Raw genomic sequence first — 12,110 nt, 5'->3', positions numbered from 1 at the left:
ATTGCAAGACCCTGAAACTGAGCTTCAGCACGGTGGCCAAGACCATACAGCGGTTCAACAGGACAGGTTCCACTCAGAACAGGCCTCGCCATGGTCGACCAAAGAAGTTGAGTGCACATGCTCAGCGTCATATCCAGAGGTTGTCTTTGGGAAATAGACGTATGAGTGCTGCCAGCATTGCTGCAGAGGTTGAAGGGGTGGGGGGTCAGCCTGTCAGTGCTCAGACCATATGCCGCACACTGCATCAAATTGGTCTGCATGGATGTTGTCCCAGAAGGAAGCCTCTTCTAAAGATGATGCACAAGAAAGCCCGCAAACAGTTTGCTAAAGACAAGCAGACTAAGGACATGGATTACTGGAACCATGTCCTGTGGTCTGATGAGACCAAGATAAACTTATTTGGTTCAGATGGTGTCAAGTGTGTGTGGCGGCAACCAGGTGAGGAGTACAAGTACAAATGAGTCTTGCCTACAGTCAAGCATGGTGGTGGGAGTGTCATGGTCTGGGGCTGCATGAGTACTGCCAGCACTGGGGAGCTACAGTTTGAGGGAACCATGAATGCCAACAATGTACTGTGACATACTGAAGCAGAGCATGATCCCCTCCCTTTGGAGACTGGGCCACAGGGCAGTATTCCAACATGATAATGAACCCAAACACACCTCCACGACGACTACTGCCTTGCTAAAGAAGCTGAGGGTAAAGGTGATGGACTGGCCAAGCATGTCTCCAGACCTAAACCCCATTGAACATCTGTGGGGCATCCTCAAATGGAAGGTGGAGTAGCGCAAGGTCTCTAACATCCACCAGCTCTGTCATGTCGTCATGGAGGAGTGGAAGAGGACTCCAGTGGCAACCTGTGAAGCTCTGGTGAACTTCATGCCCAAGAGGGTTAAGGCAGTGCTGGAAAATAATGGTGGCCACACAAAATATTGACACTTTGGGCCCAATTTTGACATTTTCACTTAAGGGTGTACTTACTTTTGTTGCCAGCGGTTTAGATATTAATGGCTATATGTTGTTATTTTGAGGGGACAGCAAATTTACACTGTTATTCAAGCTGTACACTCACTACTTTACATTGTAGCAAAGTGTCATTTCTTCAGTGTTGTCACATGAAAAGATATTATCAAATGTTTGCCTAAATGTGAGGGGTGTACTCAATTTCGTGAGATACTGTGTGTGTATGTGTTATCCATTGATAATTTGCAGTGTCACTTGGTGTCAGTAAATTTAAATTAAGGAACAAAACATGGTGACAATTCTATCTCAATTATATTTAAAGGACTGATGGCCTTAGTTTTTAGCATGTATGGCATTTGTTTTTTTAAATAAAAACAAACGTACCTAAAATGTCTCATTGGTGTAAACGTAGTCACTTCACCTACTGGTGACACATGAATAATCATAAACAATATTCAGTCATTAAGTTTCGCATATTCATTCATTTAAAATTAGGAAATGTGCCCACATAGATTTAAAACAAATAAGACATGCCCTAATACCACCGTAATCCAGGTGCAACCCCTAATCGTGATGGACTGTGTGCATCATTTTAGGATCAGAATTGACATTTTATCCGTGAAACCTCCAGGCGTTTGTGTCAGAGGAGTTGGGCAAAAATATATGAAAAATGTATATTTCTATTGTTTGCTGTGCACCTCTTTTTATTCAGGTGTAAACGTTGTAAGTGTTAGAATAAAATTGTTTTTAAAGCAACCTTCATGTCTTTGTCAATTGAATTATGCGCTCATGACTTCCAAATCACTCTAGACTGGAGCGTCTGCTAAATTACTTAAATGTAATTACTGTATAAATGATATGAGGGTCTAATCTGCAATTAAGACCGGATCTTGTGATTGGGAAGGTGATGAATGGAACTAGGAAAATCTAACCACTCAAATTCCCAGAGCTATAGGCTTATAAAGATCAGTAAAGAATATATATATCGCAACACAATTTCAGCATAAAACATGAAAGTCAATAGGCATGCAACATTTTCTTAAATAATCAGATAGCAAAATAATATAATAAATGGTGAAAATTTTAGAAATGAAGTCAAATATCTGCTAGTAGGTTATTTCTGTAGATTGGCTTTAATCATGGCGTCAACGTTGATAGTGACCCGTCGGTCAAATAGAGAAATACCACCCCTAGCCTTATATTGTTTTATTTTAATAGGTTTTAATTTCATAACTAGTAACGTTTTTTGAACGATTTATCTCGTACAAAGTTGCCCCCCCCAAAAAAAAATAAACTCTAGAATTCAACGGTTCTCGGTGTAAGCTCAAAGGTCAATATTCTGCCTTGTTTTCACTTTCCTTGGAATAGGACTTATGGTCAAATGATTTGCACACATTGTCGTCATTATGCTTAGACCAACGTACTATGTAATTGCATAGCTTACCTCACATTACACAAAAATATATTTTTATTTTTATTTCAAAAGAATTACAAGGCAAAAGTGGAAATGCGCATCAGGCAACCTCCGCCCACAGTAGAGCTGTCCATCTGTGTCGCCACAAGCATCACCTCGTCCTGCGGTGAAGTTAACCAACCAATATATCCCCTTATATTAATTACGGACATCATGTAATTGCACATTGGTTAATGGTTACGTTACTAGATGGTTGAGGCGTTATTAGTTTGCAGTATGACGGCTGGCCTATCTAGGTTTGGCTTAAATAACTATACCAATTACATGAAGGTCTATAAGAAAAATCTGTTTATTTTCTGTATACATATAATAGGTGGCTAATAAAGGGTTTAGATCTATTCTTATGTTGTACTTCTTTTACTAAGCAGTTTTGCATTACCGAAACGATTATTTCCCGTACTAGGTTGAAGTGGGTCTATGTATTCAATTAGGCCTATTCATTGTTGTTCAGGTCTTATAATAGCATATACATATATATATATATGTATGCTGAACGCTGCATTATTATAATGCTTTATATATATATATATATATATAATATGCCTATCGTTAAATAATATTATTTAAATATCAGTACTTAACCATTGCCTCAGTAACGTTTAACCACATCTACACACAATTTATAATAATACGTTGATTATGGGCTAATACAAAATAGTGTATGGTCTAAACGTAGGGCTGTGGTGATAAGGATTATTATAGTTATTAGGCTGGTAATGTATTATTACTATTATTAGTAGTAGTAGTAGACCATAGTAGTTGTGTGCAAAACTGTTCACCCCCTGAGCTGCTTATTTTATTAGAATAATTTATGATTCTCTGGATTCTTGCGATAGAAGTGAACAGTATCCCATTCTCTTAACATCATAGATTCGCAATTGAAGGGAAAAAAGAAAACACAAGCGATAAACGCAAGATTATTCCAAGACGTGGCTTAATTACAACGTCAGTCAACTGATTACACATGATTTATAATTAAGTGAAAGATGTTTAGGTCTGAATACTTAGCAGCGCATTAATGAATAGCAAACCGAGCCATATGGGTTTTCAGATCTCTAAAAGTTCTGCTGAAAGAAATTCGAGCACACGAAGGCACCCTGCTGATTTTATTTAAAAAGCTTTAGATTAGCCTATAGACAATTTGACATCAAATAGTTACAGCGTTTTACCACCAATTAGAATTTTCCTTAAGCAGTAATTATTAAATATGTGCTTATAAAAATAAGAATGTTGTTAAAAAAAAAAAAATCTTATTATGCAATTACAATAATAGGGCCTAATCATGAATTAGGTGTTGTTGTAGTGCTAGCCTATGGGTTGGTTATACATATTTTTATAACCTATACTAGCCGTTAATGCATAGGAATAACTACTCTGTCAGTGGAATTCCTTAATTTCATATTTTTGTATATAAAAATCAATCAAGACCCGTCTGAATAAAAACTGCCTTAACGGATTCAGATCAATACGAATTTTCCTAGTTTATTGGCAGGATTGACACTGAGCATCCTGGATATCCCGAGATGAAACGTTCCATTGTATAAGCAATTCGACTTCGACTGGAACCAGGACATGCATTTATACTGTAGGACTATATACACAAGAGAAATTGTTGCTCGGATACATAAACCTCTCCTGAAGGTGATCGTTCTTAAGGCACTTATGGAGCTCAACACTCGTCGCAAGCACACTCCTGCAATTCCAAAGGCTATATGGTGGAACTGGTATAAAATATAGGACACTGTTTTTAGATTGAGCTCCCTCGTGAATACTGGCAGACATCTTAAAAAAATCGAAATTCTAGCCTATTATATTATATACAGCAGCAAAATGTAAAGTCTACGCCTTAGCTGTCAAGGATAACAGCACGTATACATTTAAATGTTCGCCTTTGATCAGCCTGAATGAAGTACAATAAAGATTAGTTAGTAGTGTGTCCTACAAAATGGTTTGTTTTTCTCTTGGATTGCAACAGACGCAATTAGACATTGTCATTTTAAAAAGAAAAAAATGTAAGTACAATTTCGGTTATTTCAATCATAGACTACAGAATACATGTCTCTTGATCATAACACAACCATTCATTAAACCAATACCAATGTTGTATGCATACAATATCATGCAAAACCACATATGATGCACGAAAATGTATGTCAAATTCTGATCTGTCAAATGCTGACATCCTCTGACCCTACTGAGCGCCTGTCGTCTGTGCAATTTCAAATGATGTCACACAAAGCCACAAGGGGACCTCAGATTTGCCAAACGCTTTACAGTTGAACAAGACTCTGGCCACTAAGAACACCTCCTTCGCGACGCGACCGAGACACGCACCCATAGCAGTAATAGACGGGCCACAAGTGGAGAATTGATGAAAGAGAATTGAGCAATTATCTTCTTTACTTTTTCTTCTTGGACGGTAACGATTGGTGGGGTCTTGGCTGCATTATTGACTCAACATGCTTTATTGAGCAGTCCTGGTAGACATAAGTGCTGATTGTCCAGAATCAACGCAAGCGAACAGTGAGTGGGCTTGCGTCGACCTAGAGTGCGCCGAATTATGTCCTTTCTATCGGGGCAGTGAGAAGGAATCAAAGGTATCTACAAAAGGAGCACCAACACCGGCTCTCCAAAGGTGTTGTTTTGAAAGTCATGGACAGTGCGCTCTACCACTCAGCGGGAATATTCGGCTCCCCCTCGGCTTCTGGAAACTTGACTGAGGGTGGAAACATGATCACCTCCACCAAGCCTCTCGCTTTTTCGATCGAACGGATTATGGCTAGGACTCCCGAGCCAAAGTCAATACCTTTCCCCAACCTGTTCCATCACACTCCGGTGGGTAAAACTGACCCGAAGCAGGCGCTCAGCATGACTTCATCATCATTGCATTGCATGATACCATTCATGCCATTGGCATACGAACCTGGTCATAAACTAAATATTAATGGAATAGATACAAGTCACTTTGACGCGGCCTCGTACAATTCAAATGAGTTGGTGGGCATTGGGTTGAACTATAAGAACGAACAACCAGATTTGGGTCCGTCGGTGGGACAATACAAACTTTTCCGACCGCGGGTAGTAAACCAGTCGTCCTTTCATGCCATGGGGGCCGTGTGCTACCTGAACTGCGGAGAGAGTGGGTGCCCACCCCCGGCCAGCATTGTAAACATCCACCCCATGGCCTCCTACTTTCTCAACACTCCGTTGCAACATGCACGCCAGAGAGCTTTCCTCGCGGAGAAAAATAAAGTGTCTCACTGTGCAGACAGATACCCATCCGGAGTTGCTTTTAAAGACGTTTCCCAAACCCAGCTTCATCACTACATGAAAGAGAGCGCACAGATTTTATCTGACAAACTATTCAAGGGCTCTTCCAAATTGAACAGTGGTTGCGCTGGTGGTAAACCCAAAGTATTCACCTGCGAGGTTTGCGGAAAGGTAAATAATATATATATATATATATATCTACATATAAATTTTTCATAGACGGTAGTTTCTGCCTTGCTGGCCGTAGTTATGTTTTTATAAAGTATAATTTGTGCATTTTATATCCACAGGTGTTCAATGCCCACTATAACTTAACGCGACATATGCCGGTGCACACCGGAGCGAGACCATTCGTCTGCAAAGTATGCGGCAAGGGATTTCGACAAGCAAGCACGCTTTGTCGACATAAAATTATTCATACTCAGGTATTTTATTCGTTCATTATGAAACTATTTTTATTCATAACGATATCATAAATTGTTTGGCCGCACTATTCTTTATTCATTCAATTTAGCCTGATATAGGGTTTTATTGGATTTTGAAATGTCACTTGTTTAAACAGTTTTATTGAAACATATAAAACTTGTTTATTAATTTAACAGTACAGTTTCGTTAGATACCATAGCCTATAATATTAGGTTTCTAAAGAATCACAAATGTTTATATGTCCTTCACAGGAAAAGCCTCATAAATGCAACCAGTGTGGAAAAGCCTTTAATCGGAGTTCAACTCTTAACACACACACACGAATCCATGCAGGTTACAAACCCTTCGTCTGTGAGTTCTGCGGCAAAGGTTTTCATCAAAAAGGTGAGGAAGAATGTTATTATATTAAAGTGTCCCAAGTTCAAGTGGGATTATATGATTGGTCGTTTACAAAATTCTCATATTTCTATACTAGTTTTCCAAAGGAACCTAATATATGAAATTATTCGCTGTATCTGGTAAGATATTATCTTGGAGAAGTTAATACCTTATGGATTCCCATCACACATGAATGTGTTACTCAATAAAACGCTGATTATATGCATGCTACAATGTATATCTAAATGTATGATTTATTAATTAATGACAAAATAAAACTGACTTGACTGATAACTGTAGCCCAGGACTTTTACTGTTGACACCTAATTTATTTTATTATCTTCAAGGTAATTACAAGAACCACAAATTGACACATAGCGGTGAGAAACAGTTCAAGTGCAACATCTGCAACAAGGCCTTCCACCAAGTGTACAACCTTACGTTCCACATGCACACGCACAATGACAAGAAGCCCTTCACTTGCCCAACTTGTGGCAAGGGATTCTGCCGGAACTTTGACCTAAAAAAGCACATCCGAAAACTACATGATCTCTCTGGACCCCAATCCCCTGCCACTCTCCCGACATCTGAAACTCACTAAAAAGTTCCCGGAGCTCAAATGCCAGCCAGCCGATGCGCCTTTACGCACACTGATTTGCTCAAATCTGGAAAGAGGCCATAGCCTAATGGTGAGTTTAGACGGCGAAGAGATATGGTGGACAATTGTATTTGAACATCTTTTCCTTGAATTTGACATTTTTAATGTCACTATACATTTGTTTTCTTTCAATCTCAGGATTATTGTAAAATGTCGATATTTATTTGAAATTGTAACACTGTAGCCTAGACTACTGAAATCTATAAAATATTTTTTGTTGTGATAAGTGTGGTAGCCTACCCATTTTATAAGATACCCTTGATAAAGTCAAATGATTTGTGTGTATATGCAAAGTTTTGCAGAAATTAGGTTTAAATGAGGAGTATGGGCTACATTTCAAGCAAGTGCACGAACGAAATAATCAAAGTTTTTGAAAGGAAAGAATGAAAATAAAATGGAATATGTGTATGTCATGTTTCCGATATCATATTGTGCATTATTTACAAAGAAAAATGCATGGGCCAAAAGATTCACGTTATTGCTAGGTGAAATATCCAAATAATTATAACACAAATTGTAATTTTATAATTCTCATTAAAGATAATTAAAAAAGAATAGCCTAACAAACGTGTGGTACCTAATAGTCGTCATCTTACGACTAGGACTGCTGTAGCGGCTTTTCTATTACCTTCCTCATCACCATGGTTAGCTGCGACCATGGAGGATCATAAAAACGATGATTACTATAAGGATGTATGGAGGATAATCAATGCTAAACATACACTTGAGTGTCAAAATGCTAAATGCATTGATATTATTTTCATATCAGTTCACAACTGAACTGAACATGATTCATTTTTTGAAATAGTAAATGATAAACAAATCGAATGTGAAAAGTGAAGGAGAAACTGCTCAATTCCGAAAATGTGGCAATTTTTATTTTCATTTTCAATGCATAACCATCTTGTTCAGTTTCTCTCGTGGATAAGACTGTTGAGTGACTGTCCATGCATGTTGTGTAAGCCTAACCTTGCCTGAAAATTGAATAGTTGCATTAGTTCAATGCCTGTGCTTTAACTTAGCAAGCCTAAACCATCATTTGCGCAGGAGACTAGTCACTGCATTCACAACCGGTTTTTTCCCTTAGGCATTTTCTACTTACCAATTATTTTATTTCTATTTATTTACCTGCCCAATTTAATAAAACACTGTTTATATTTCCTTTTTAACTTTATGATTAAATTCAGGCATCAATCATGCAAACCGACAAAAACGTAAATGCATTTATCATTTAACATAGTAGAATTTAAGCATTTAATTGTGGATGTTATTATCATTTTGAGCTTTAAATGTAGGTAAAGTAGTTATACCTAAAGAGATATAGCCTTGCATCCTATCAATGGGGAAGAGACCTCATCTGTATTTTTTGTGACTAGCCTACTTCATTCTGCACCATTATACACATACTCTCACGGAAAGACAAAACATTTGAAAATAATGTAGCCCTAATTGTATTACACTTTTAAGGCAATTATACACATTTCACCATAGAGCCAAAATACATAATTTTGTAAAGCTGCAATAATACATAGCTTGGGTTATTAGGACAACCGACTGAATTAACCGAATCTGTGCGTTGACTTATGTTCCGGTAGGACACAAGTCAACGATATGTCGGCCAGGCATATCCATATAGCCTTACCTTGTTATATTTATGGCAAGCGTGGAAAGTTAGGGAGGTAGACTCACCCCCTCTTGTGGACGGTGTCAAGAATCCACATTTTATCATCCATGATGAAGTAAAGCTACTACTTCGCAAAGACGAGTCAACATTTCAAACTATTTAATGGCAATCCAATTTACAATCTAATTTTGTAATAATAGGCTATCGTTTTCATTATATGTAAGGTCCATACTCTACGACGGATCGCAGGTTCTTTAACCGTGAGATAAGCTATATATTCCAAAATATAAAAAATGCGGTATGGTGATTATATTATTGCTAGACATTGTGAACTTGAGCCAATGGTTGCATTTTTCATGTTGAGCAGACTATTCTCGTCTGAAATAGGAACTAGAGATCAGAAAGTAGCATAGCACCTGTAATACGCGACAGAAGTGACCACACACAGAGACAAACCACTAAGGCAAGGGTATCACTTGATTTAGGCAAATGCATCATGAAATGTGAAATGTTTCTGTTTTTGCCTTGGTTAGCACACCATCCATCACCCTGTCCAAACAAAAATCTCAAACTTTATGTTGAAGGGCATCTGCAATGTATCACGGGTAAATGTAGACTGATTCTAAGGGTGTTTTTCACTAGGCTATCAAACAAACAAACAAAAATCTATAAAGAATATTGCTTTTATTGTGATACATTATTTTCTAATGTTTAGTAGTTGCATTTTTAAATGTTGTGCCTATCCCCACGAACTATTTTCTTCTCTTCTTATTTGTGAAATCGTGTTATTAATTACAAAAAGCATGGACAGGCCTAACTTCTTATATAAATGAAAATATAGTAAGCATAGCACTGTACGTTCGTTTTTCCCCCTCAGTGCTTCTACTAAAGAGGATGACAAAACTGGTTTAAAAGACTGGTTCAACAGCGAGGTATGATTCCATTTGGGAATGCCGACTGTAGTCATAATTCTGCGACAGCTACGTCAAGGACAGTGTGAAGAGGCTGATCCTCCGAACTGCGATGGGATTGGTGGGAATAATTTGGAGGATTCAAATTACCCCTACCCTCTCGCAGATCACCCTTCGCGGCGCTAAAACGTCGACTTGTAAAGCATACTGCTATCATCATGTAATCTGCTGTTTGATGTGGATGGTTTACAGATCTACACATTCCGCAGGTCACATTCTACATCGCAATGTTCAGTGTACTGTTTATTTTAAACGCCATGTTCCCTATGTTCCTCTGAACGACGCCGTCATCTACATTGGTGCACCTAGGGAGAACGCCGCCACATTGCAGGCTTGGACATCTGTTTTCAATAGTAGTTATAGAAAGGTGGGTTAGATACAACTAATTTGTTTCAAATGTTTTCTCGAGCATACGATGAAATATGCCATGTGTAGTAACTAGTTTGTTACTAGTTTGTCTCATAATGTTTATTACAGTTTCCTACTCAATAGTAAAGTTCGACACGGCTGGTGCATGGACCTGCTGTATCGATTGGCCTGTTGACGACGTACATTCTTACCGTTTTGAGTGTTTATTCAAAATACGTCTTCTCAGTGCATGTGGCTTCCCATCCTGTTATACCGCGGTTAAGTTAGTTTCAGATTAGACATTCGCCAAATAATCTGCTCTTTAAATCTAAATAGCTCTAAAGTCGATTTGCATACAATTGAGTCAAGCTTCCATATTTCCTACAGAGAGCATGTCACCACAATAGTATTTATATATTATGTGATGGAGAACATTCAGGATGAAAAAATCCACTTCAAGCTTCAATACCTCCTAAATACAGCAATGATATACTCTTTTCTGATCGAAATAGAGGACATTGCATGCCTTTAGTTAATAAAACAGGTAGGCATTGCTTTTCATCCTCCCTTGATAGAGCATATAATTGCTATAGTGTTTAGGCGTTATTGAAGCTTTAAGTTGAAATGTGTGTATATATATATATATATATATATATATATATATATATATATATATATATATATATATATATATATATATATATATATATATATTAACAAATTAAAAATGTTAATTAAAAGTGTGAATGGTTCCCCATCCTTCCTTGATTCAGAATATATCATTTATATAGTGATGGCGTGTTGTCTTTAGAAGCTATTATATTATAAGATGATTGCTTTTATTTGTTCTATTTTTTGACACTGAATACCTCAACCAGAGGTCTGAGATCGCTTCCTTCTCTTGGTTGTCAGATCCGATGAACAGAGGATTAGGCCTACTCGCTGTGGCTCTGAATATTTTTCAAATGTCTGGAAGTAATCAAATCTGATATTAACCTGATAACAGTTCCTGAAATTGTAATTTGACAGGCTTGCTATGTTTCCATGTTGTTAGTTTGATTATTATGTTTTGGCAGGCTTGTTCTCTGATGGACCAACATTTCAGTTGGCACAGTTCATAAAGTGTGGTCTGCCAGTTCCTTCAGTTGTTATGTGGAGGCTCTGTATAGGCTGTTGTAATTGTCAAATCAATAATTGAAGTCCTTTGAAAGCTAATTTTCTAAAATTAAGTCATCTGAAGAGTTTTTTTTTTAAATGCAGCCAGACTCAGTGTTACAGGTAGAATGTCTGTGTGTGTTATCCATTTACATGTTCAGCCGAGCTGACAAAACCATTCATTGTAGATGGTCTTACTTTGAAGTTCTCCTTTACTTAGAGGAAGGTCACCTGTCCAATCAGTTTGCACAACTTCTCACAAAACATTTGGAGTGGTTCTCCCCTCACTCTCTATTCTCTTAAGCAGGGGGGGGGTGTAGCCATGTTGCGACTCACCAGGCATCAGGCTAAAGGAATGAGGAGCTGCCTTTGTGGCCAGCGGCGATATGAGCATCATAAGACTGTCATGGCCATCCGACGTGAAGACATAAACGTCTGGGAGAGACGAGCTCCCTTGGCACCACGACATGTCAGGGAGATTGTCAACGCCGGCCACAAGGTCCTGGTCCAGCCCTCCAACAGAAGGGCTATCCATGAGAAGGTGAGCAGTGATTGTCATTGAGAAATACGCACATCCAGTGGCGAGAGGTCAAACTAGACCTACAGTACAGTATGTTCCGAGAAAATTAAGACTACACATTGTGACCTACGCTCGCAAGTAAGCTTTTTGTTAAACAGGTGAGAAAATTGAGACGTGTTATCAATGGTGGGCCTGCACAGTGTCTAGTGAACAGCATGCAGGGCTTCAGACTACTTCTTCCTCAGCTTTTTCGAGTTACATTACGTTTTAATTGGTTGCACCAGCGCAGCCTTCAAAAACAAACACATTTTTGTGAATATATT

The 12,110-nt window shown here is 38.2% G+C and overlaps 2 protein-coding genes across 4 annotated transcripts in view; both read left to right on the top strand.

Moving 5' to 3' along the window:
- The first annotated feature begins 4,717 nt into the window (after positions 1-4,717).
- On the top strand, positions 4,718-7,626 carry fezf1 (FEZ family zinc finger 1). Its single transcript, XM_010884208.3, has 4 exons — positions 4,718-5,878; positions 5,998-6,132; positions 6,385-6,517; positions 6,859-7,626. The coding sequence occupies exons 1-4, from the start codon at positions 5,090-5,092 to the stop codon at positions 7,110-7,112; spliced, it is 1,311 nt and encodes a 436-aa protein (XP_010882510.1). The 5' UTR covers positions 4,718-5,089; the 3' UTR covers positions 7,113-7,626.
- A 2,288-nt stretch (positions 7,627-9,914) lies between these two features.
- Positions 9,915-12,110, top strand: part of aass (aminoadipate-semialdehyde synthase) — a 28,259-nt gene continuing 26,063 nt past the window's right edge. The window contains exons 1-2 of one of the 3 annotated variants that reach the window (XM_034288328.1): positions 9,915-10,131; positions 11,575-11,808. In XM_034288328.1, the coding sequence (XP_034144219.1) occupies positions 9,940-10,131; positions 11,575-11,808 (426 nt within the window). In that variant the 5' untranslated portion in view covers positions 9,915-9,939. Of the gene's footprint in view, positions 10,132-11,571; positions 11,809-12,110 lie in introns of all 3 variants that reach the window. The other 2 variants (XM_034288327.1, XM_010884210.4) reach the window with 2 other exon arrangements.

Source organism: Esox lucius, chromosome 19, assembly GCF_011004845.1.
Source record: "Esox lucius isolate fEsoLuc1 chromosome 19, fEsoLuc1.pri, whole genome shotgun sequence".
NCBI lineage: Eukaryota > Metazoa > Chordata > Actinopteri > Esociformes > Esocidae > Esox > Esox lucius.
The sequence above is the reverse complement of the archived record's forward strand: the minus strand, read 5'-3'. Positions and strand labels throughout refer to the sequence as shown.

Excerpts from the sequence above, each read along its gene's own strand:
- fezf1 (XM_010884208.3), top strand. The coding sequence starts at position 5,090 with ATGGACAGTGCGCTCTACCACTCAGCGGGAATATTCGGCTCCCCCTCG. Across the intron at positions 5,879-5,997 it reads CCTGCGAGGTTTGCGGAAAG|GTGTTCAATGCCCACTATAA; the intron begins GTAAATAATATA and ends TTATATCCACAG. Across the intron at positions 6,518-6,858 it reads CAAAGGTTTTCATCAAAAAG|GTAATTACAAGAACCACAAA; the intron begins GTGAGGAAGAAT and ends ATTATCTTCAAG.